Source organism: Octodon degus, unplaced genomic scaffold (genome assembly GCF_000260255.1).
Source record: "Octodon degus isolate 3935 unplaced genomic scaffold, OctDeg1.0 scaffold00021, whole genome shotgun sequence".
Classification (NCBI taxonomy): domain Eukaryota; kingdom Metazoa; phylum Chordata; class Mammalia; order Rodentia; family Octodontidae; genus Octodon; species Octodon degus.
In genome coordinates this window covers 12,768,188-12,787,932 of record NW_004524597.1, presented here as the reverse complement: position 1 = coordinate 12,787,932, position 19,745 = coordinate 12,768,188, and the positions used below count along the sequence as shown (strand labels likewise).

At 56.9% G+C, this 19,745-nt stretch overlaps 2 protein-coding genes across 6 annotated transcripts; one reads left to right on the top strand and one right to left on the bottom strand.

Annotated features, from left to right (window-relative positions):
• Positions 1-6: 6 nt before the first annotated feature.
• Zdhhc8 (zinc finger DHHC-type containing 8) lies at positions 7-15,201 on the top strand. Of its 2 annotated transcripts, none has more exons than XM_023711516.1 (11): positions 7-175; positions 6,904-7,025; positions 7,205-7,362; positions 7,451-7,623; positions 7,825-7,927; positions 8,216-8,307; positions 8,465-8,606; positions 8,811-8,931; positions 9,014-9,123; positions 10,292-11,298; positions 14,242-15,201. In XM_023711516.1, the coding sequence occupies exons 1-11, from the start codon at positions 72-74 to the stop codon at positions 14,450-14,452; spliced, it is 2,343 nt and encodes a 780-aa protein (XP_023567284.1). In that variant the 5' UTR covers positions 7-71; the 3' UTR covers positions 14,453-15,201. The 2 variants fall into 2 exon arrangements, with proteins under 2 accessions (XP_023567284.1, XP_004628025.1); XM_004627968.2 differs by lacking the exon at positions 14,242-15,201 and adding an exon at positions 12,518-14,235.
• Positions 15,202-15,752: 551 nt separating this feature from the next.
• On the bottom strand, positions 15,753-18,062 carry Ccdc188 (coiled-coil domain containing 188). Of its 4 annotated transcripts, none has more exons than XM_023711838.1 (10): positions 17,681-18,062; positions 17,456-17,479; positions 17,196-17,303; positions 16,992-17,096; positions 16,862-16,918; positions 16,714-16,773; positions 16,524-16,588; positions 16,339-16,396; positions 16,089-16,138; positions 15,753-16,008 (listed from the first exon to the last, which is right to left on the bottom strand). In XM_023711838.1, exons 1-10 carry the CDS (start codon positions 17,981-17,983, stop codon positions 15,822-15,824), a joined length of 1,017 nt encoding a protein of 338 aa, XP_023567606.1. In that variant the 5' UTR covers positions 17,984-18,062; the 3' UTR covers positions 15,753-15,821. The 4 variants fall into 4 exon arrangements, with proteins under 4 accessions (XP_023567606.1, XP_023567609.1, XP_012369466.2 ...); XM_023711841.1 differs by having other exon boundaries at positions 17,868-18,062; XM_012514012.2 differs by lacking the exon at positions 16,992-17,096.
• Positions 18,063-19,745: the final 1,683 nt, after the last annotated feature.

Here is a 19,745-nt window from a genome sequence, read left to right as displayed (position 1 = left end):
CGACCCCGGCCAGATCCCGGCCGGCCCGCCCGCCCGGCCCCGGGGAGGGATGCCGCGGCGCGGCGCCCAGGATGCCCCGCAGCCCCGGGACGCGTCTCAAACCCGCCAAGTACATCCCGGTGGCCACGGCCGCCGCGCTACTGGTGGGCTCCAGCACCCTCTTCTTCGTGTTCACGTGAGTCCGGGTGGCAGCGGGGAGCAGGCCTGGCGCAGCTCTGTGGGGCAAGGGGCAGCTGCCGGCGGGCTGGAGGGGGTGGGGCAGGGGTGGGGTGGGGCAAGAGGGGCGAACCCCAGCCTTGGGGAGAGGGGCTGCTGCACAGAGTGCTTGTGTCCCGGGGTACCGGGGACAGGTGAGTCCTGGAGAGCAGTAGTGCTGGTTGGGCACCTCTGAGTGTGCCAGGCAGTCCTGGGTGTGGCTACAGCCCTTCCTTTCCACGGGCTCACCAGGGGCCGGGCACCCAGAACCCCTGACTCTCAGCGATTAGCCATGGGCCTTTCTTCGGTCCCGGCTCAGCTGCCCACTCCAGTCCAGAGCCAAGTTGCCCCTGTGTAGGTGTGGCCTGGCCCAGTTGCCACATGCCTGCTCCATAGTGACTGATGCCCCTGGCCTGGTGAGGGTCCTCTGCCTTCCCTTGGTCTTTTCTAGAAGACCCTGGAGGTTATCACAGTTGGAAGGGGCAGGGCAGGTCACACGGGGGACAGATGTTTACACACCAAGGCCTGTGGGGAACACCAGACCAGGCTTCCAGTTGCAGGGAGGGTGTGCCCTCACTAGCTGGGCACCAGGTGGCTCCAGCCTCAACTTCTTCACCTCAGACACAGGTTGGCTCACAACCTGGAGTGGCTTGCTGACCTCCCTTCGTGGTCCTGATGTCATCCTGCCGATCCTTCAGCATGAAGAATTGCACGTTCTAGGCTTCAGTTAGAATCTTTCACGGCTCACCCCCCTTCTGCAAGTCTAAGGTCTTGACATAGCTCAGGTTGCCAGAGTCATGGCCACCTGTTTCCAGGTGGGGAAGCTTCTGCGTGCAAGCGAGCATACGGCGGGCAGGAGTGGTTTGGTGTGGTGCCCTTCACCTTCATAAGGGGGGTGGCAGCCGTGTGCGTGGTGAATCTGAATTGGGTGCCTGTGGAGGCGGGAGAGGCTCTACCTGGAGGCTGGGGCTGGGTGGATGCTGCAGGCTGCCAAGAGATGTTTAAAAAAGGCCTGTGTGGACGGGCTTATTTCTGGCTCTGGAGAGCCAGCATGTTCTTGTCACTCAGATGGTGCTGGCTGTGGGACAGAGGGGCTAGTGGTAGGCGGGTTTGGGGAGCCAGGTCTGGGGGACACATTCCACCACAGCTTGAGGAGTAGGGCTCAGCTCAATCCAGATCCCCCTGAGATTGGGGTGTGTCTCTGTTAGGTTCTCACTGGTCAAGTGCAACTCAGTGTTGTTTTGTAACTTTAAAATATGTTCTATATGGAGAATTAGTTTTAAAGAAAACCAGTCCCCTACCCTGGGTGGCCTCCTGCCTCATTTCCTCTTATCCTTAGAGGACTCCTCTGGACCCTGGCACACCGTGACATTACCTTTGCTGCACAGTCTGTTCTGTAGCTGTGCTTGCAGGTCATGTGCCCATGATTTCAGAGAGTCCACTTATGTTTTTGTATTGTAGTTTGATGCAGCACCAGGTATTGGGGGCTGGTGCTGCTGCCACTGTGCTTAGGTGCAGCCAGGCCAGCCCTGGGATCCACACTGTTCTTTTGTTGTTGTTTTGAAACAGGGTCTTACTGTGGAGTTCAGGCTGGCCTTCAACTCATAATGTAGCCGAGGCTAGCCTCAAACTTGCAGCAGTCCTGCTGCTTCAGACTCCCAGATGCTGGAATTATAGGCAAGAGCCACTACACCAAGTGCTCACACTGTTCCTGCAGCTAGGATTTCAGAATCATGGACAGATCTCAGAGGAGCTGGCTGAAGGCAGGCCATGCGTATCACTTCTGGAAAGGTGGAGTTCTAGGCAGGTCTGGTGGCTATGCTGGGTGGATGTCTTTGTCTGAACAAGCCTCTTGTCTGTCTCCTTTATGCCCTTCTTCCACCGTATGTCTGGCCCAGGCCCACTCTGCCTCATACAGGGACCTAGGAAGGGGAGTAGCTCCCATGCTGTCCTACAGGTCCACCCTGAGCACCATTCTGTCTTTGCTCCTCAGAGTTTACCAGATCTGAGTGGCTACCACATTCCTCTCTACACTCTGTAAATGTCAGTTGCCTCCTTCAGGACAGTGGTTCCTGATGTCTTGCAGGTTAGAGAGCCTGAGGCCTGGAGAACCAGGGCCATTGCCTTAACAGTCTGCTCACCAAGAGGAAATGGGGCTAATGGGACACTCCACTGTCTGCTGGAGAGGCTCCAGTGGAGGGAGGAGGCCTGACATGGGGGTGTACCCTCTCTAAGGAAGGGATACATGCTGTGAAGCAGGTTCTCTGAGACTTCTTTCAACAAGCACTTTGGCAGCCCTGTTAGGGTTTGTGTGTCCCTGGGCCCCAGGAGACCTTCTTGCTCTGCTGGGATGGGTGCTAAGTAAAATGAGTCTGAAGGCCTCGGCCCTCAGCCCTCAGCCATGGCTCTCCCTAGAACTTTGCAAAATGATGGGGACCCTGGGTACACCAGAAGGCTAGAACTGCTTGGCCAGACCACTAATTCCAGAGCTGGGTTGGGCTGTCTTATGTCTGTCTGAGGTATATGGGTCCCCAGATGGGCTTGAGCCCTCTTCATACTTGAAGCCTCAGCCCAGGACAGCAGACTGTAGGCCTGGGTCCCATAGACAAGGATCTAGGTCACACTGTGTGTGACCTGGGAACACACAGCATCCCTGGCTTCCTAAGCCTGTTCCCCATCTGTCAGATGTTATAGGGATCAAGCAGGTAGGTGCAGGTTCTTCAGAGCCTAGTGGCCCTGCCTGGAATGACCAGGGTAAAGTGGTTGTGGGCCTTTGGGGCCTGGGTACCCCCATGGGCCAGTGTCACTCTCAAATGGTTTTAATGAAGAACCTGATTTAAATGAAAACATCTGAGTTAAAATTTTCCATTCTATATTTAGCTGTGGCAGACTTGCTTTCTCTAAGGCCACCCTGTTGCCTGGATGTTCTTGCTAGTCCTCACAGGACTTGGGACCTCCACCTGGGTGAAACACGCAGTAGGGTCTTATGACTTGCCCAGGTCCCTGCCACTGAGGAGGCAGGGTTGGAGCAGGAGGAAGTACTTGGAAGGCCTTTCCAGGACCCTGCCTTGCCCACAGCACAAGTTAATCCAGCCAGGAGGGCATCAGACGGAAGTGATTGGTTCCTGCCTGGCTCACAGAAGGCCAGATTCCCCACCCTGGCCTGGGGCCTGTAGTTGTCCTGTCTTTCTGACACTCCTGCAAGCTCTAGGCTCAAGCTGGGGCCTCCTGAAACCAGCCGGCGAAGGGGCAGCCTGTTGTACACCTCAGGCCTGGGCAGATGTAGGGCATTATCCCAGCTGGCACTCTTGCCTACTGGGTCTTGCCCTGAGCTCATGTGTCCTTGAGTATCCTCGTGTATCCTTCTGCATCTTTGCATGTTCTCATATGTCCTCTCTGGTCTCCTTGTGTCCTCACACATCCTTGAATGTCCACAAGGGTCCTCGTATGTTCTCACATTTACTCTGTCCATAGGGAGCTGTGTGAACCCAGAGGTGGGGGGCAGAGGGGCAGTGGGACTAGAGTTGGGCAGCACTGGGGGCAGGGGGAGGAGGAGCATGCCTATGCATGTGTGTTCATATATGTCCATGTGTATGTTTCTGTGTGTAAACAAATGTGCAGTTATAGCCACATGGTGGGTATATCTGCATCCATGCATGTGCACAAGTGAGCATGTCTGTGGATGCCTCTGCCTCGAATGTGTATGTATCTTGCTTGTGTACTTATGCCTGTGCATGCATGCACAAATGTACTTGTGTTTCTTACAGCATGTTCTGTGTGTGCACATGCATGTATGTGCATGTGTTCACATGTGCACATCTGTGCATGTACCTGTGTGTGTTCTTTGTCTCTTCCTCTGCCTAGTGCGTGTGTTTCCTGAGTTCTGAATGCTCCCTGGTGCCTCATAGGTTAGCTGGGGGGCCTGACCCCTTTGGGTAGCATCAAGGCCTGAGGACCCTTGTGATACCACCTGGAGGATGACAAATACATGGTCCTGAGCTTAGTTCCATCCTAGGGACTGGAGCTGGTGGGTGGACAGTGGGCCAGGTCCCAGTCACAGAACCTGTACTTCCTTAGAACTTTCTGACGCCCAGCCAAGCCCCCTCTGTCCTTCCCAGACGTTGAGGCGGGCAATGCCCGCACTGAGCAAGTTGTCCAGTGTCTCAGCACAAGTGTGGGCCCCATCAGTGCAAATTCCCAAATGTGGCTTTGTCACTGCAAGGTGACTGTCCCCACCCGCCCCTGGGCATCTCACTCAGGGCTGCTGTCTCACCCTTTTGGCCTGAAAGGAAATCAAGGCTCAAGGCGGTCAGAGTAGTATAGTACTGCCTGTTAGTGGGGATTTTGGTCAGCATGAGGTTCAGGTGAACACACCCTGAGACTAACCAAATGAGGATCAGATTGCAGAGCTCAGACACAGAATTGCCCTGAAGCTTCTGATCCTCCTTTCCCTGCCTACAAAATGGGAGAATAGCTAATGTCCCACTCCTTCAGTAAGATGTGCTGTACGGGCCGGGCCCTGGATACAGGAATGAAGCCTGTGCTTGACCCCCTCACATGTCCTCCTGCCCTGATATGGCATCCCACACCTCCAGCATCTGCGTCTGTGTATCTATCCGCCCCATTTGCAGCCTACCTTGGGATGCACCCTCCTTTCCCTATAGGTGGCTCTGCAGACACCATGAGGATCTAATACTCTGTTCTCATGGTCTTAAGATTATGAATATTTTTTGGGGGAGAGGGTACCAGGGATTGAAAGATTCTGAATTTTTAACAAAGGATCCATGTTTTCACTTTGCCCAGGTCATGTAGCCAACCCTTTCAGGAGATACTATAGGGAGGGTTCTCATATCAGCTAGGATGGGTCTTCGTCCTTGCTAGGCTGTGAACTCTAAGGTGCCCCATCTTTCCCTGGAAGGCTGGGGCAGTTCACTTGGGCATGTCTGTCCCATACCGGTTAAGCCCCTCTCCACTGACTGTCTCCCACCCCACCCTGCCAAGCTGACCACACCTGAGAGGCCCATTGTTGCCTTGCTGGATGGTGTTGGATTATAGGTCACAGGCCTTTTGAAGGCCATCTGTATGCCAGGCAGGGGTGGGAACATAGAAAGAAGGCATGTGGTGGGTGAAAGCTACAAGCCACCAGGACAAGGGTGATGGAGAAAGATCCTCCAGACAGAGGGACCCTTATGGCCATTGCCCAAGCCCTCACTGTGTCCTTGCTAGGCTGTGGAAAAGAGGAAGGGGTAATTCACGGCTCTCAGCCCCACAGAGGGTACTGCCGTGGGAAGCAGAATCTTTAAATAGCCTCTTGCTTTCCACTAAAAATAGTTCTGCTGCCATGGAGGTGGTTGCCGGGGTGGCAGGGCTGGCTCCTGGCCAAGGCAGGCGGGGGCGCACCGTGTGGCCAGCATGCGTTGGGGTGGCACAGGGCCATGGACTCCTCTGGCCCTGCTGGTGATCACCGTCTTTTCACCTGCCTGGTCATGACTCTCATGGGGAATCCCCACTGGCCAACCACACAGAGGACCTGAGTGCTGGGAGGGGAATGAACCTCTGGCATGCCCCTTCACGTGTCACAGCAGCTGGGTGCAGAGAGAGACAGAGCTGAGTGGATCTGCTCAAGGACCCCATTGTAGGGTCAGGGCTGGGCAACTGGAGGTTGATGGGTCTCCATAGAGGGTACTCTGGTCAGGTCCCGTGAGGGCGGAGGCAAGTGTGCATCAGGGACATATGCAGGCCAGGACCCTTCCAAGAAGGCTGTGGAAGTTAGCCAGGAGTCCTGGAAGGCTTCCCAGAAGAGGGGGTAGGTGGCATTGGAGCCAAGTGCTGGAGTTGAGAGGTGCTGAGGGCCTTGTGCTTTTCCAGCGTCTTCAAGTATTCTGTGCTGCCATCTGGAGAGCAAGGTGACAAACTAAAAGGGGCTATCTGGGCAGTGCTGCGCCCTTCAGGGAAGAGCAGGGGATATTCCCCGTGCATTTACATCCAGGCTTGGGCTTCACATCCTGTGCATGGCACTTGATCTTCCTGGTAAGGGAACTCTGCCAGGCTGAGGACAGGTCTGGTTGATGTCTGGGGTGACCTCAGCTGCCCAGGTGGGTCACTGGCCTCAATCTGTCACAGGATGTGGGTATAATAGGCTTATTTATTGTATGCCTTCTTTCCCCCACCAAGCCAGGGCAGGGGAGTCTGGTGAAGTTGTGGCTGGGGTAGAAATACATACATGGTTTAGCTTTGGGTCACTCTTCCTGTAGTGACCCCAGGCTGATAAGTCTGTCTCTCTCTTTTGGTATTGGGAATTGAACTCAGGTCCTTGGACTGGCCAGGCAGGTCCTGTGCCATTGAGCTGTACCACTTTGTAGCCCAGAATGGCCTTTTACTTACAGCAATCCTCATGCCTCACCCTGCTGAGTGCTGGGACTCCAGGCATTTGCCACCACTCCTGGTGGGCCTCTGCTGAGCCTCAGTTTCCTCACTGTGAATTGTGTTCTTGACAGCTATCCTGGAGGTGGTAGAGGTCAGGACTGGAGTGCAGGGAACCGTGGGGTGAGGGATTGATTACCCCTGAGGCCCATAGCAACCTCTCAAACCCTGCTGTTGGCTTGGCAGGACCAGCCTGCACACACATAGCTACATTTCTTAGCTGTACCCTGCTTCCCCCACCAGTAACCCCCCAGACCCAGCCCCCTGCCTGGTTATTTATTGCAGGTGCCCATGGTTGACAAGAGCTGTGTCCCCAGCTGTTCCTGTCTACAATGGCATCATTTTCCTCTTTGTCCTGGCCAATTTCAGCATGGCCACCTTCATGGACCCTGGTGTCTTCCCCAGAGGTAGGGCCCTATGGTAGGGCAGTTCATTTGCTCATTTTCACTATAGTGTGAGTGGCTGACTTTGGAGAGACTTGGGGGCTCCCAGTCAGTGGGTTGAGCAGAGACTGGGAAGGGGCTCCTCCTGCTAAGATAGTCTCCTTCCTGTCCCTTCACCACTCCACCTGGGTCCTGATCTACAGCGGACGAGGACGAAGACAAAGAGGACGACTTCCGGGCCCCGCTATACAAGAACGTAGATGTGCGCGGCATCCAAGTCCGCATGAAGTGGTGTGCCACGTGCCACTTCTACCGCCCACCACGCTGCTCGCACTGCAGCGTCTGCGACAACTGCGTAGAGGTAACTGTCCCACTTCTCTGTGTCCCCACTAACCAGGCCCCATACCCAGTTCCATCCATCGTGTGTCTGACATGCTGCCTCTGCTCAGGACTTTGACCACCACTGCCCCTGGGTCAACAACTGCATTGGACGTCGCAACTACCGCTACTTCTTCCTGTTCCTGCTGTCGCTCAGTGCACACATGGTGGGCGTTGTGGCCTTTGGTCTAGTCTATGTGCTGAACCACGCCGAAGGCCTAGGAGCTGCCCACACCACTATCACGTATCCTTTATCCCAAAAGCACATGTACCATAGGGGTAATTGAGGCTCTAGTGGGTTGGTCAGCTGCCTGGGGATCCCAGTGCATGAGTCACCATCTCTAGAAGGGCAGAGGGGATGTATCTGTCCTCAGGTACCCGCTGTGTTACCAACACAATGGGGTTTGTCTGTCCTCACCTGTGGCCATTGGCCTTAACGGGCCAGCATGGCCGTCATGTGTGTGGCTGGCCTCTTCTTCATTCCTGTCATCGGCCTTACTGGTTTTCACGTGGTGCTGGTCACTCGCGGGCGCACCACCAACGAGCAGGTGCAGACCTCAGGGGCAGGGCCTGCAGAGCCCTCGGGTGAGGTGGCATGTGCCGCTGCACAATCTTCACTGTGGAAGCTGTTACCACCAGGCACTTAGCCAGGAAATTCTGCAGCTCCCTGTGGGATGGGGTGTGACCTGGGTTAGATACCTCCCCTGTGCTGACTGCCCAATCTGCCTCCCGTAAAGACCACTTTAAGAGGAACCCCAGCAGCCCTTGTCTATCCCTTTGCCTTCCCTAGCCTGGACCCTGGGTGGCTAGGCTGGCTGAGGGTCCCATGTTCACAGGTGACTGGAAAGTTCCGCGGGGGTGTGAACCCCTTCACCCGAGGCTGCTATGGGAACGTGGAGCATGTGCTGTGCAGCCCCCTGGCACCCCGGTGAGGCCCGGCCTGGATAGGGGTTAATGGCACCTGTGGGGTGGGCAGCCTCAAATCCTCAGCCCAGGCCCTCTCTGCTCTCATCAGGTGGGGCTGGTCCTTCCCTTAGTGTTCTCATCTGGGATGCCTGGCTACTGACCCTTGTGCTCTGGTGCAGGTATGTGGTGGAACCACCCCGGCTGGCACTCTCCGTGAGCCTGAAGCCACCCTTCCTTCGGCCCGAGCTCCTGGAGCACGCTGCACCACTCAAGGTCAAGCTTAGCGACAATGGGCTGAAGGCAGGCCTTGGCCGCAGCAAGGTGGGGGTCTGGGCTGAGATGGAGAGGGAATCTGAGTCAGACCCTTGGAGGAGGGAAGCAGGCAGGTTGAAGGGACCCAAACAAGGTGGAAGGGGAAGAACTGGGCTAATTCTGGGGTAGGGCTCCAGGGTTCCAGACAAGGATCCTCAGTTAAGCCCTGCCCCCCATCCAAGTGCCCCTCCCTACTGACCCTGATCCTCCCAGTCCAAAGGCAGTCTGGATAGGCTGGATGAGAAGCCCCTGGATCTGGGACCCCCACTGCCTCCAAAGATGGAGGCCAGCAGCTTTGGAAGTGACCTGAAGACCCCAAGACCTGGCAGCGCTGGTGAGATGGAGGCAGCCAAGCTGGGGAGGGGCCTGGTCTGACCTTCATCTGATCCCAGTCTGACAGTGGCCCTTCTTCTCAGAGAGTTCCCTGTCAGTACAGAGGACCAGCCCCCCGACACCTGCCATGTACAAATTCCGACCAGCCTTCCCCACGGGTCCAAAGGCACCCTTTTGTGGGCCTAGTGAGCAGGTAAGGAGGCCAGGCCTGCTCCGAGAGGCCCTACCCACCTGCTGTTTCCCTTCCCCAAGAGGGCTAGCCTTTGGCCACATCAGTGCTGGTAGAACCCCACCCTGTGAGCGCCTTGACTTGAGGTCCATCGCAAGGGAGCAGGGTGAGGTGTCCTGAGAGAGGCTGACATTCAACCCAACTGGGCATTCCTGTCCTTCGTTTGGCAGCCCATAGGGCAGGTGGGTGGCTGCCCCCAGGAGCAGTGTGTCAGCATGCCTGGAATTCCCCATTAGTCACTCTGTGAGGCCCACGGGAAGCCTTCTGAAGAATTGAGATTTGTTTGAGAAAGCACATTTATTTTTCCTGAGTTAAATTGTTCTGCTGTCTGTCACTGTAGAGCAGCTGGCAGCACTGGACAGCTTGCACAGTGGGCTGCCTTCTCTCCTTAAGGACCACCCAGGGCAGGGCCTGTAATCCAGATGAGCTCTGCTGCCAGCAATTGTTTCTCAGGGTCCACGTCTGACTCCTGTGGTTGGGGCCACTGGGTGGTGTCGTGAATCTTGGCCTTCCTGGCCAAGAGTCCAGACCTGGTGGATACGGTGCCCTGCCCCATAGGCAGACGGTCATCTGGTGCCCTCTCTGGGTCACCTTCCCAAGACTAATCACAATCCCACAGTATATTCTGAATCCTGGTCACATTTACCCTCATCTCCTTTGGGATTTGAGGGTTTTGTGGCTACGCTCCACCCCAGCCATCTGCCCCATCACAGAGCCTAGAAGAGGCCTATCTTACCTGTGTCTGAGGCTGCCCTAAGAAGGTGTCTCCTGGCGGGGTGGACTCTGTGGACAAAACCCTGTGTCTGTAGCAGCCTTGAGCCAGAGAGCCCCTATTGCCTTTGGGCCCAGAGTTAGTGTGTACATGGTGTGACCCAAGGGGTAGCTCCTGGCGATTGTGACAGTGGCAGGTTTCCCAGAAGTAGCTTCTGGGATTATTGTGCTGGACCCACTCTACTCTTCCACAGTGGACATGAGAGAGGGAGCTGTGGTTAGGCATGAGGAATATCTCAGACCTTGTATTAGGCACACCTGGCCCTAGGGCTGTATCACCAGTTACGGCTTCTACATGGTCTGGTGGGCGGGGGTGGAGGGGTAGTAGGTGTGCAGTGGCTAGTTCTCTCTTCCCCTACAGGTCACCGTGTCAGGTCCTGACTCCTTGACTCTGGCAGATGACAGCACCCACAGCCTAGACTTTGTGTCTGAGCCCAGCTTGGACCTCCCTGATCATGGCCCGGGTGGCCTACACTCAGCCTACCCGCCATCCCCGCCGCTTAGTGCCACCGATGCCTTCTCGGGTGCTTTGCGCTCCCTGAGCCTCAAGGCTGCCAGCCGGCGGGGTGGGGACCATGTGGCCTTGCAGCCCCTGCGTTCTGAGGGTGGGCCCCCCACTCCCCATCGTAGCCTTTTTGCCCCCCATGCTCTACCCAACCGAAATGGCAGCTTGTCCTATGACAGCCTGCTTAACCCTGGCTCACCTAGCAGCCACGCGTGCCCAGCGCACCCCTCAGTTGGTGTAGCCAGCTACCGCTCACCCTACTTGCACCCCGGGGTAGGGGGTGACCCACCACGGCCCCCACCCCGCAGCTTCAGTCCTGTATTGGGCCCCCGGCCTCGGGAGCCCTCACCTGTACGCTATGACAACCTGTCTCGGACCATCATGGCCTCCATCCAGGAGCGCAAGGACAGGGAGGAGCGAGAGCGGCTGCTGCGCTCCCAGGCTGACTCGCTCTTCGGCGACTCTGGCGTCTATGACGCACCTAGCTCCTACAGCTTGCAGCAGGCCAGCATGTTGTCTGATGGCAGCCGAGGCCCCATGCTGCGCTACGGCTCCAGAGATGACCTCGTGGCTGGGCCTGGCTTTGGTGGTGCCCGCAACCCTGCCCTACAGACATCCCTGTCCTCATTGAGCAGCTCTGTGAGCCGAGCACCACGGACATCCTCGTCCTCCCTGCAGGCAGACCAAGCTAGCAGCAGTGCCCCAGGGCCACGGCCAGGCAGTGGTTCACACAGGTCACCTGCTCGCCAAGGCCTCCCCTCTCCGCCTGGTACTCCCCACTCGCCCTCCTACGTGGGCCCCAAAGCTGTCGCCTTCATCCACACGGACCTCCCAGAACGGCCGCCCTCACTGGCTGTGCAGAGGTGGGTGCTGGTGGTACGGGTGGGTTTCCCATACAGGGTATCATCCAGGTTCCTTGGGGCCCGCTCCTCTTGGCCTGGTGCTATGGTGGCTGTGGGGGACCAGGCAGAAAGGGTGGGCTTCATCTTGCCTCAAAGACCTCTTAGTTGCCTTATATGAAGCTGGCCCAACACTGAGGATTCCCCGGGGTACACTCCATGTCTGTGTGAGGGCAGGAGAGTGAGCGCAACATCTCACACTGTCTCAGCTGACACAGACCCAGCACACAGAAAGGCCCAGGGATGACTTCCTCTGGAACTGGTGCCAAACCACAGCCTGGGTCTCTGTGGGGTCATGAGCTCTCTCCTTCCTGGGTCTGCTTGGGGCTCTCCTTGGGCCTGCCTTGATGTAGCCCAAGAGGCTAAGGCTAAATATGGACATCATATGACAGTGCAACAAGCTATCCAGCTTCTACTTAGAGAAACCAAGGCTTCCCAGTGGTTTGTCAACTGAGGCTGCCTTGCAGAGCCAGGTTGAGCATTGTGTGGGACAAGCCCTCATGGCACCATCCTTTTTTTTTTTTTTTTTGGCAGAACCAGGGATTGAACTTGGGCCCTTGCCCTTGCCAGGGAAATGCCTATTCCACTGAGCCATCTCCCCGGCCCCTCATGGCACCATCCTGACACTGTCCCATCCAGGCCCCCACTACCCTGAGCAAAGGCTCAGTTTTCCTATTGGCAGATGAGGCCCTAGAGGAGACCCTGGGCCACAGGGAAGCTGGGGAGTGCAACCTGGCCTTGAACATGGCTCCTGACCCCATGCTACTGGAGCCTGGCTGGTTCCTTAGGGTTCAGGATGTGGCTGTGGTGAGGCAGACAACAGAAGTTGGGGAGAGAGAGGCTTTTGTACACAGGGATGTTTAAGCAGCAAGGACTGGTCAGCACTGGCTGGCCAGAGGACAGAAAAAAAGCCCGTCATTCTGAGGGGACAGGGTGGGTCCAGACAGTATTACTACCAGGCTTCCCTACCTAGGGCACCAGGACAAGGTGGGATAAGGCTTAGGGCTCAGTTTAGTGACCAGTGCCAGCTGGGAGAAATCAAGGGACCCAAGATGTCTGACATCTATTTTGTGACAATACAACCAGGGTCTAGGACACGGGTGCAGTCCATGTCTATGTGTCCTGTCATACCACCGTCCCATGTTCACTGTGTACATGCATATATGTGCTTGTTTTAATGCAGGGACCACCCTCAGCTGAAGACCCCCCCAAGTAAGCTTAACGGGCAGTCCCCAGGCCTGCCTTGGTTGGGGCCTGCTGCTGGCCCCCAAGGGCCCTCCGCCAGCCCTGCCCGGCACACGCTGGTTAAGAAGGTGTCCGGCGTGGGTGGGACAACGTACGAGATCTCGGTGTGAGAACTGACCACCACCTGTCTGCCATGGCGCTACAGGGACCAGGACCCCATGGTGGTTCCCCCTAGCCCCTCCAACTTCTCTGCCCCAGGGAGAGGCCACCGCCCAAGCCTGGTGTGGACGCATCAGCAGGAGAGAGCGCCACGCCTCCACAAGCTTGTCCCAGTGCCCTGTGCCAGTCCGTCCACTCATCTCACCAGGAAGTTGGGTCCCAGGGCAAAGCTGGGCTGGGTGTTGCCAGGGTGTGGGCCTGTATGTCTGCCCCTGCCGGGCAGTGAGGGGGAACCCAGAGTGCTTCCCCCACTGGCCAATCTCAACCTCACCACCCTGTCACCCTCATCCCTATAGGTCAGTCTCCAGCAATCCTACTGGCCTGCCTACTCCCCTTATAGATGGGTCACTGTGGCCCTGAGATGAACAGAGGTGGGGCCCTGCCCTCCTAGCTGCCCCTAACATGTTGCCTTTCCCCAACTGGCTGGCAGCTTGCAGCTTGTCAAGGTTGATGCTTCTGCAGCCCCGGCCTGCTCTGGGTTGTGATGGATGGGTGGAGGGACAGACAGGCAGCCACCTGTGGTGGGGTCCCAGCTCCGTGTGTTCCATCTTGCCTGGCCTGCGGGCTTGTGTCCCCATGTCTGTGTGCTGTGCTGCCGTGCCACGTCCAATGTGTTTGCTCGGCTGCCACTGTCTTTTTCATTGAAGCCTTAACTTCTGCTTTGTGCTCTTGGGGTTGGAGGGTGTGGAAGCAGGCATGTAGACCAGACACCACCCCAGGAGCCAGTGAGACCTGAAGCCCTATCCCCAGCCCTCAGGCCCTCCCTGTCAAACTGGAGAAGCCCCACCCCAAGGCATAGGAAGTCCCCGGCCCTGGCCTGGCCAGTGCCATGTGGAAAGCACATTGGAGAGGGAGGTCAGTGCTTCCCCTGGCATCAGGGACCTGAGAGTAAGCACATGGCAGCGTCTGCTTGCATTGTGTCTGTTTTATGTTTTTATATCTACATCTATATATCTATAATTTTATTAAAAAAAGAAAAAGACATTCTGATCCTTTCCTTGGTGAAGCCAGGGCTGTGGGTACAGGGGACTCCAGGGGATCTATGGTATTAGGAGAGGGGTGGCTGGCTGTCATAGGGCAGAATGTTCTTTAGGGTATTTGACTGAAGCCCAAGTCTGGGGGCTGGTGGTGGGTCCTTGGCTGACAAGTATGTTTTCACACCCAGGTGTAGCACTTTTAAGATGCCAACTAGGTAAGTAGGGAAAGACTGGAACTGGGCCCACCCCAAGGACTCTGAGAAGATAGAGTGGAGGGCGAGTATGGCCCCCTGCTGGCTTGGGGTCTTCTAGGAGCCACTGTATTTTCTGGTAGTCACTCTTGTCTGACATGTCATGCTGGTATTGGGGAGTGCCAGGAATCCATGACTGGGGCTGAGTGTGGGCCAGGCTGGGGGGTGGGAACTCAGGGACCCAGAGGGAGGTACCTGGAGCCTTGAATCCTGCATCTCTGCCCCATGCTGACCTCCACCTTTCTGCTTTTCTCTTTGGATGCCACGGCCCACAGGGGGCGAATAGGCACCTGTAGCCGCGCATGGGGGCGGCGTGGCCAACCCAGGGGGCCCCCCAGCCTGCACCTGTGCCACCTCGGCCTCCCTGAGGACCGCCCATCGCTGCGGGCCCCCTGGAGCCCAGCCTCTGGGGCACCCCCGCGCGGGACCATGTGCCGCCTGCACTCGGCTGCATCCAGTCTTTTCCCCAGCCTCTCGGGGCCCTAGCCAACTGCCAAGTGGGCAGCTCCGAGGCCCTGGATAGCCCAACTGGGGTCCCAGGGAGCCAGGCTACCAGGACCCTGGGGAAGATTGGGCGTGGGCAGAGGGTCCCCTCTCCACCAGCCATGTTCTGATTGACTCCAGCCTGCCAGGGCCCGTGACCCTGTGTCCAGGTGACCTCAGGAAGCCCCCCACCTGCTGCAGGGGGTGGAAACCCCACTGGGACCAGCACGACCTTCACCCCAGCTTCCCTGCCCCACCAAGCACTTTAGATTAAGCCACTTCCTCTCGGGGACCGGCCTCTGTGGGTTGGGCTGGGGTGGGGGTCTCAGGTTGCTCTTGCCGTCACTGCACTCTCCCTACCCTACTCCCAGCACAGGAACAGATGCCTTAACCTGGAGCCACCAGCCTTGTGGGCCCTGGGCCTCAGCTCATCTGGCAGGGCCCCTTAGCTGCCCCACCCATGGGGTTCCTGTTCACAGCTCTTCTCTGGCCCCACCTGGGCTGTTATCCAGGGATGATGCCCCTGGGAGCTTGAGGGCCCTGAGGCCCACAGCCCTGCAGTATCCCAGCCTGCTAGGCCTGAAGGCCCCCTGGGACAGAGCAGGATGGAGCTCTGCCAGCCCTCTTCCTGCTTGGGGTTCTTTCCCAGGGTCCACCCTGGGCAATAGGTGTCTCCCATTTTGGGACAAGAGAGCCACAAAGCTATTCTCTGTTGTTCTGAGATATCCCCGCTGCCAATTGAATTCCCCAAAATAAAATTTTTTGGTGTTTACCTCCATGGCTCTGTCCAACAATGTGGTCCCCTTGTCTGAGCCTTGGGCAGTGCCAGGAGGCTAGGCTGGACAGGGACCCTGGGTTGAAGAGGGGACAGAAGCCCTGAGGATGGTGACAGGGTGAGGGTGTTCAGTAGACTGAAGGCTCTGGTGAATTGAGAACGAAGGACCGCTGGTCTTTTTTGGGCTAGTGCCTCTTAGAGAAGACCTTCCTGACACCCTCGTTTCAGAGCCCTCAGGAGAGGCTGCCCAGAGTGGCCGGATGAGTGTGGGGAGAGGGAGCCAGCGCTGGTGCTGGGGGTCAGGCAGGGGCCTTGCCCTGAGAGACCTCTGTGCCAGACTGACAGGGTGCCTTAGAAACATCAAAACATTTGCCCCCATGTTGGTTTCCTTGCAAACAAGTTCACACACCAAACATGTCATGACTATATGTCCAGCCACAGGCCCAGCCCTCAGGACAGACCCGCCTCCACCCTTCACAGCTCCTGGCGGGGATGGTGCTTGGCGGTGCCGTGGGCAGGAGCCGGCAAGGCCACTGGACACCTGGGACAACGCCGGCAGCCTGGCCTCCTCCTCGCTGGGGCTACTGGGCCTCCGGCCTAGAAGGGCAGGAAGTCATCCACCTCGAGACGCAGGAAGGGGCCCAGTAAGGCCCGGAGCTTCCAGACCGTGGCTCGGCTCAGCAGGGGCGGCACCAACCCCTCAAAGGGCGCGGGGTCCACCACGTACACGTAGGCAGCAGTGCAGGCCAGCAGGGTGCCCAACAGTAGCCTCAGGGCCAGCAGCCTGTGGGCGGTGGTGGTCAGGGGGAGGGGCCGCTGTGGGGATGATCCGGGAGAATGGGCTCTGCCCGCAAAGTGACCTACCAGAGCTGGCCCTTGAAGCCCTTGGAACATCCCAGCTGTAGCCTCCCTTTCTGTAGGGGAGGGGACTATGTCAGGGCCTGTGCTGAGGGCTGTGGCAGAGGGTAGGGGTCCTCAGCTATGGTGTCCCCCCAGCTGTGGCCCAACCCTGCCCCTCCACAGGAACTGTTTTCCATGGTGACTGGTCAGGAGTGGGAGGGTTCCTGCCCTGGAGCCCACCCACAGCAGGGAGGGGTGGGGGTGGGAAACTCACTGCCACACATGCCATCTGCTGCTCCTTCCTTGCCTGGCTGCGGCACTGGGCCCGCTCCCTGGGGTGGGGAGTGGGGCTATCAGGACTGTGGCCCCCACCCCTGCCTCATACCACCCCATACTGTGGAGCTATAGGGTCTTCCCCATCCTGATGTGGCTCAGCCAGGCCTTAGGTCCCCATGTCACCCCAGAATCTCCAGCTGAATGTCCTCCATTTGGTCTAGCACACCCCGAATGTCCTTCTTCAGGTTCTGGAGGGCAAAGAAGGTAAGTTGGGCACTCCACCCCAGCCACCTTGCCACCTTCCGGGTTTCTCACCTCCAGCCTTCCATACCTCCCCCACTCATCCTCCTCAGTGTCACCTTTGGGGACCTACCAAGAGACCAGTGGCCTGGTTGTTCAGGGCCATGTGTACTTCTGCCACACCATCCCACACCTAGGAATGGAGAAGGTGGGGTCACGCCCAAGGTGTGAACCAACAGAGAGTCCCCGTGCAGCCCTCCTGGCCTGGGCTTTCTGGGCACCTCTGTGATGGCCATCTTCTTCCTTTCAAAGGACAGTCGGATCTGTTGCAGCTCATTCTAGATGAGGAGGGGCAAAGCATGGGCTTGGGTAGCCCCTCCTTGGGCCCACCCCCTGCCCCTGCAGGCCCACCTGGGACTGCTGTACGAAGGCCTCCTCCCCCCGGCACATCTCGCGCCGCAGCAGCTGCACAGGAGCCCTCTCCTCTGGGGGCCTGGTGCTGGCTGACTCGGGGGACTGTGGGAGAGCCCCAGGTCAGCAGGAGCTGAAGCCTCAGGCCTGCAGTCATGGGGCAGAAGTGAGGCTGTGCAGTCACAGGGCTACAGCTGTACTTACCCAGGCCAGGGCTGAGCAGCTGGAGTGCTCAGGACATAGGGGCAGGAACTGCTGCCCTGGCCCCAGCATTGCCCCAAGCTGCTCCCGGAGGTCCTGATTCTGCCTTTTCTGGAGTTCGAGATAGAGATGGGGTCACCTGTCTTGGCCACTTCTCAGGCAGGAAACTGGGGTGGAGGGCTGGGGCTGAGGCTTTGTGAGCAGACAGAGGCCAGGGCAGTGGGGAGCAGCTTGAAGCCTCCAGCTGGCAGAGCTGCACTCACCAGGCTGTGATTCTCCCGCTCCAGCTGGAGAAAGGATGGTTTTGCAGACCCCAGCCGCCCTCTCTGGAGCTGAGGGGGTACTGCTCTGGGTGCAACTGAGGCCCCTCCTCCTAGGGGCAGGGTGGGGCAGGGGCAGAGTCTAGGCCCTGAGCTGGGGGATGCTCCCCGCCTGGGTGGCCCTTGCTCTGACCCTGGGTGGAGGGCCCATCCCCACCCCATCCCCACCTCTGTTTCTCCTGGTCTTGGCCCCCCCGGCTCTCTTGCTCTCTGTTGCTGCATCTCCTCTTCTTCGCTGGACAGAAAGGAGGCCTTGCCTCCCACCCTAGGCCCCCCACCCTTTGGCCTTGGGGCTGGGAAGGTCCTCCCAGACTCCAGTGAGTGATTGGATGGCAGAGGGACCAGGCAGGGCCACCTTACAAATCCCTGGCAGGGCTGATCAAGGCATCCTCCATGGCTGCTCGAAGCTGGGGCTGGGGGACACTGGGGATGAGAGTGGCCACAGGGCCCCAGAGTCTTGGGCCCCTCCATCCCTCTCTATAAGCCCTTCTGACCCCAGGTCCAGGCTCTGGCCTGGCTGACCTGCCGCCCTCTTACTGAGGGCGCTTTGGTGTCATGCTGGTTCACAGGTCTATCCCAGAGGACAGTCACAAAGGCCCATGTGCAGCCAAGGAGGTCACAATGGGCCAGGGCTGGCATAGGAACCAAGCGGGGCCCCTCCTATCATCATAGCTCTGTCCTCATGGCCCCTGAGTCCATGATATGCCATCCTTCAGCTTGCCCTATCTGGAATAACACCCTCAATGTGTATCTTCAGTAGTGAGTAGCTCAGGAAACTGAGCGCTGACAGAAATAGCCGTTGGTCAGTCTCACCGGGCCCAGGGGCCAGGCCGCTCTGCCACATGTCCCAGTTGGGCTCCTGTCACCTGAAGGCAATGACAAGCCCAGTGAGACCCCAGAGAATCTGCCCATAGGGCCAGCCACACCACCAACCACCTACCTCAGAGTCCTGGGTTAAATCATTGTTTTCACCACTAAGTTTTGGAGTGGTTTGCCACATGGGAATAATTTTAAAATTTTTATTACAATAAAACACATTGGCATTAATCCCTCTCCAAATACTCCTCCTCATTTCTTGCCACTTTCTTAATCATTTCTGGAACTTCTGTGAATGTCTTTAGTTGCATTTTTGTGGCTGGCTTAGTGTCCTGAATGGATTCAAAATGTTTACCTCATAGTCATTTCTTTTCTTCTTCTTCTTCTTTTTTTTTTGGGTGGTGATGGTGGGGTGCTGGGAATCTGCCTGAGGACCTTGCACTTGCCAGGCAGGCGCTGTGCTCCTGAGCTATACCACCGGCCCTTCATGGTCAATTTTGACTTTGGAGAAGAGCCAGGAGTTGCCAGATTGGGTGAATAAAGTATACAAAGACACATTGTGATGTTTTTATGTGGCTGTCTTTCCAGTGGATGGCTCTAGGCAGCCTCATTTACCATAGTTTTGATCACACTGTAAAGATTCACAAGGAGGATTGCCAGAAGTGCTTCAGAAAGTGGCAAGAGCTGTGGTGAGTACATCCACAGTGGGGGGATATCTTGAAGAGGATGACTGGGCATGCACCTCTTGCTGTAGTGCATTGTTAAAAATTTAAATATTCGCTATATTTTGATCCCACTTTTTATATGTGTATGTGCACATATGTGTGTGTGTGTGCATGTGTGTATGTGTATATGAGGTAGCCTACTGCTTCTAGGGCCATGATGAATAAAACAACACAAAATTAAATCAAGCGCAAGAGAAAATGGTGTAATCAAGAGGCTCAATAAACAAGAGATGTTTGAAGGCTGCTGGTGTAATACGGCATACTGTTTTATAGTAAACTTTTATTTTTTACAATTAGAAGGCACATACTCTAAAACAACAACAAAAATTTAGTATAGCGAATGATAACCCAGTGCTATGGTCATTTGTTATCCTTGGGCGTTGTTCTTGGCGGCACCTGATGCATGTGCTGCACTTCTGTGCGGCTGGCAGTGCAGTTGGTCTGCTCATACCTGTGTCATAAACACATGAGAAATGTGTTGTGCTCTGATGTCGTGATGCCTGCGACATTAGCAATTGAAGGAGAATTTCAGCACTCTTATCATCTTTTGCTTTCCCTCACGTATAGGGTTGGGGGTTGAAGCCAGGGCCAAGTGTAGGACAGGCAAAGCACTCTGCCAATGGGCTATGCCCACCTCTCCTCCTTATAATCTTATTGGATCACTGGTCTACAAGGTGGCCTGTAGTTGACTG

What these genes read in the sequence shown, in the direction of transcription:
- Zdhhc8 (XM_023711516.1), top strand. Translation starts at nt 72, where the DNA reads ATGCCCCGCAGCCCCGGGACGCGTCTCAAACCCGCCAAGTACATCCCG. An exon ending in GCTGCCCACACCACTATCAC is followed by an intron (nt 7,624 to 7,824) that starts GTATCCTTTATC and finishes TTAACGGGCCAG; the next exon opens with CATGGCCGTCATGTGTGTGG. An exon ending in CCCAAGACCTGGCAGCGCTG is followed by an intron (nt 8,932 to 9,013) that starts GTGAGATGGAGG and finishes CCTTCTTCTCAG; the next exon opens with AGAGTTCCCTGTCAGTACAG.
- Ccdc188 (XM_023711838.1), bottom strand. Translation starts at nt 17,983, where the DNA reads ATGGAGGGGCCCAAGACTCTGGGGCCCTGTGGCCACTCTCATCCCCAG. An exon ending in AGCGGGAGAATCACAGCCTG is followed by an intron (nt 17,304 to 17,455) that starts GTGAGTGCAGCT and finishes CTCGAACTCCAG; the next exon opens with AAAAGGCAGAATCAGGACCT. An exon ending in GGCTTCAAGGGCCAGCTCTG is followed by an intron (nt 16,009 to 16,088) that starts GTAGGTCACTTT and finishes CACCGCCCACAG; the next exon opens with GCTGCTGGCCCTGAGGCTAC.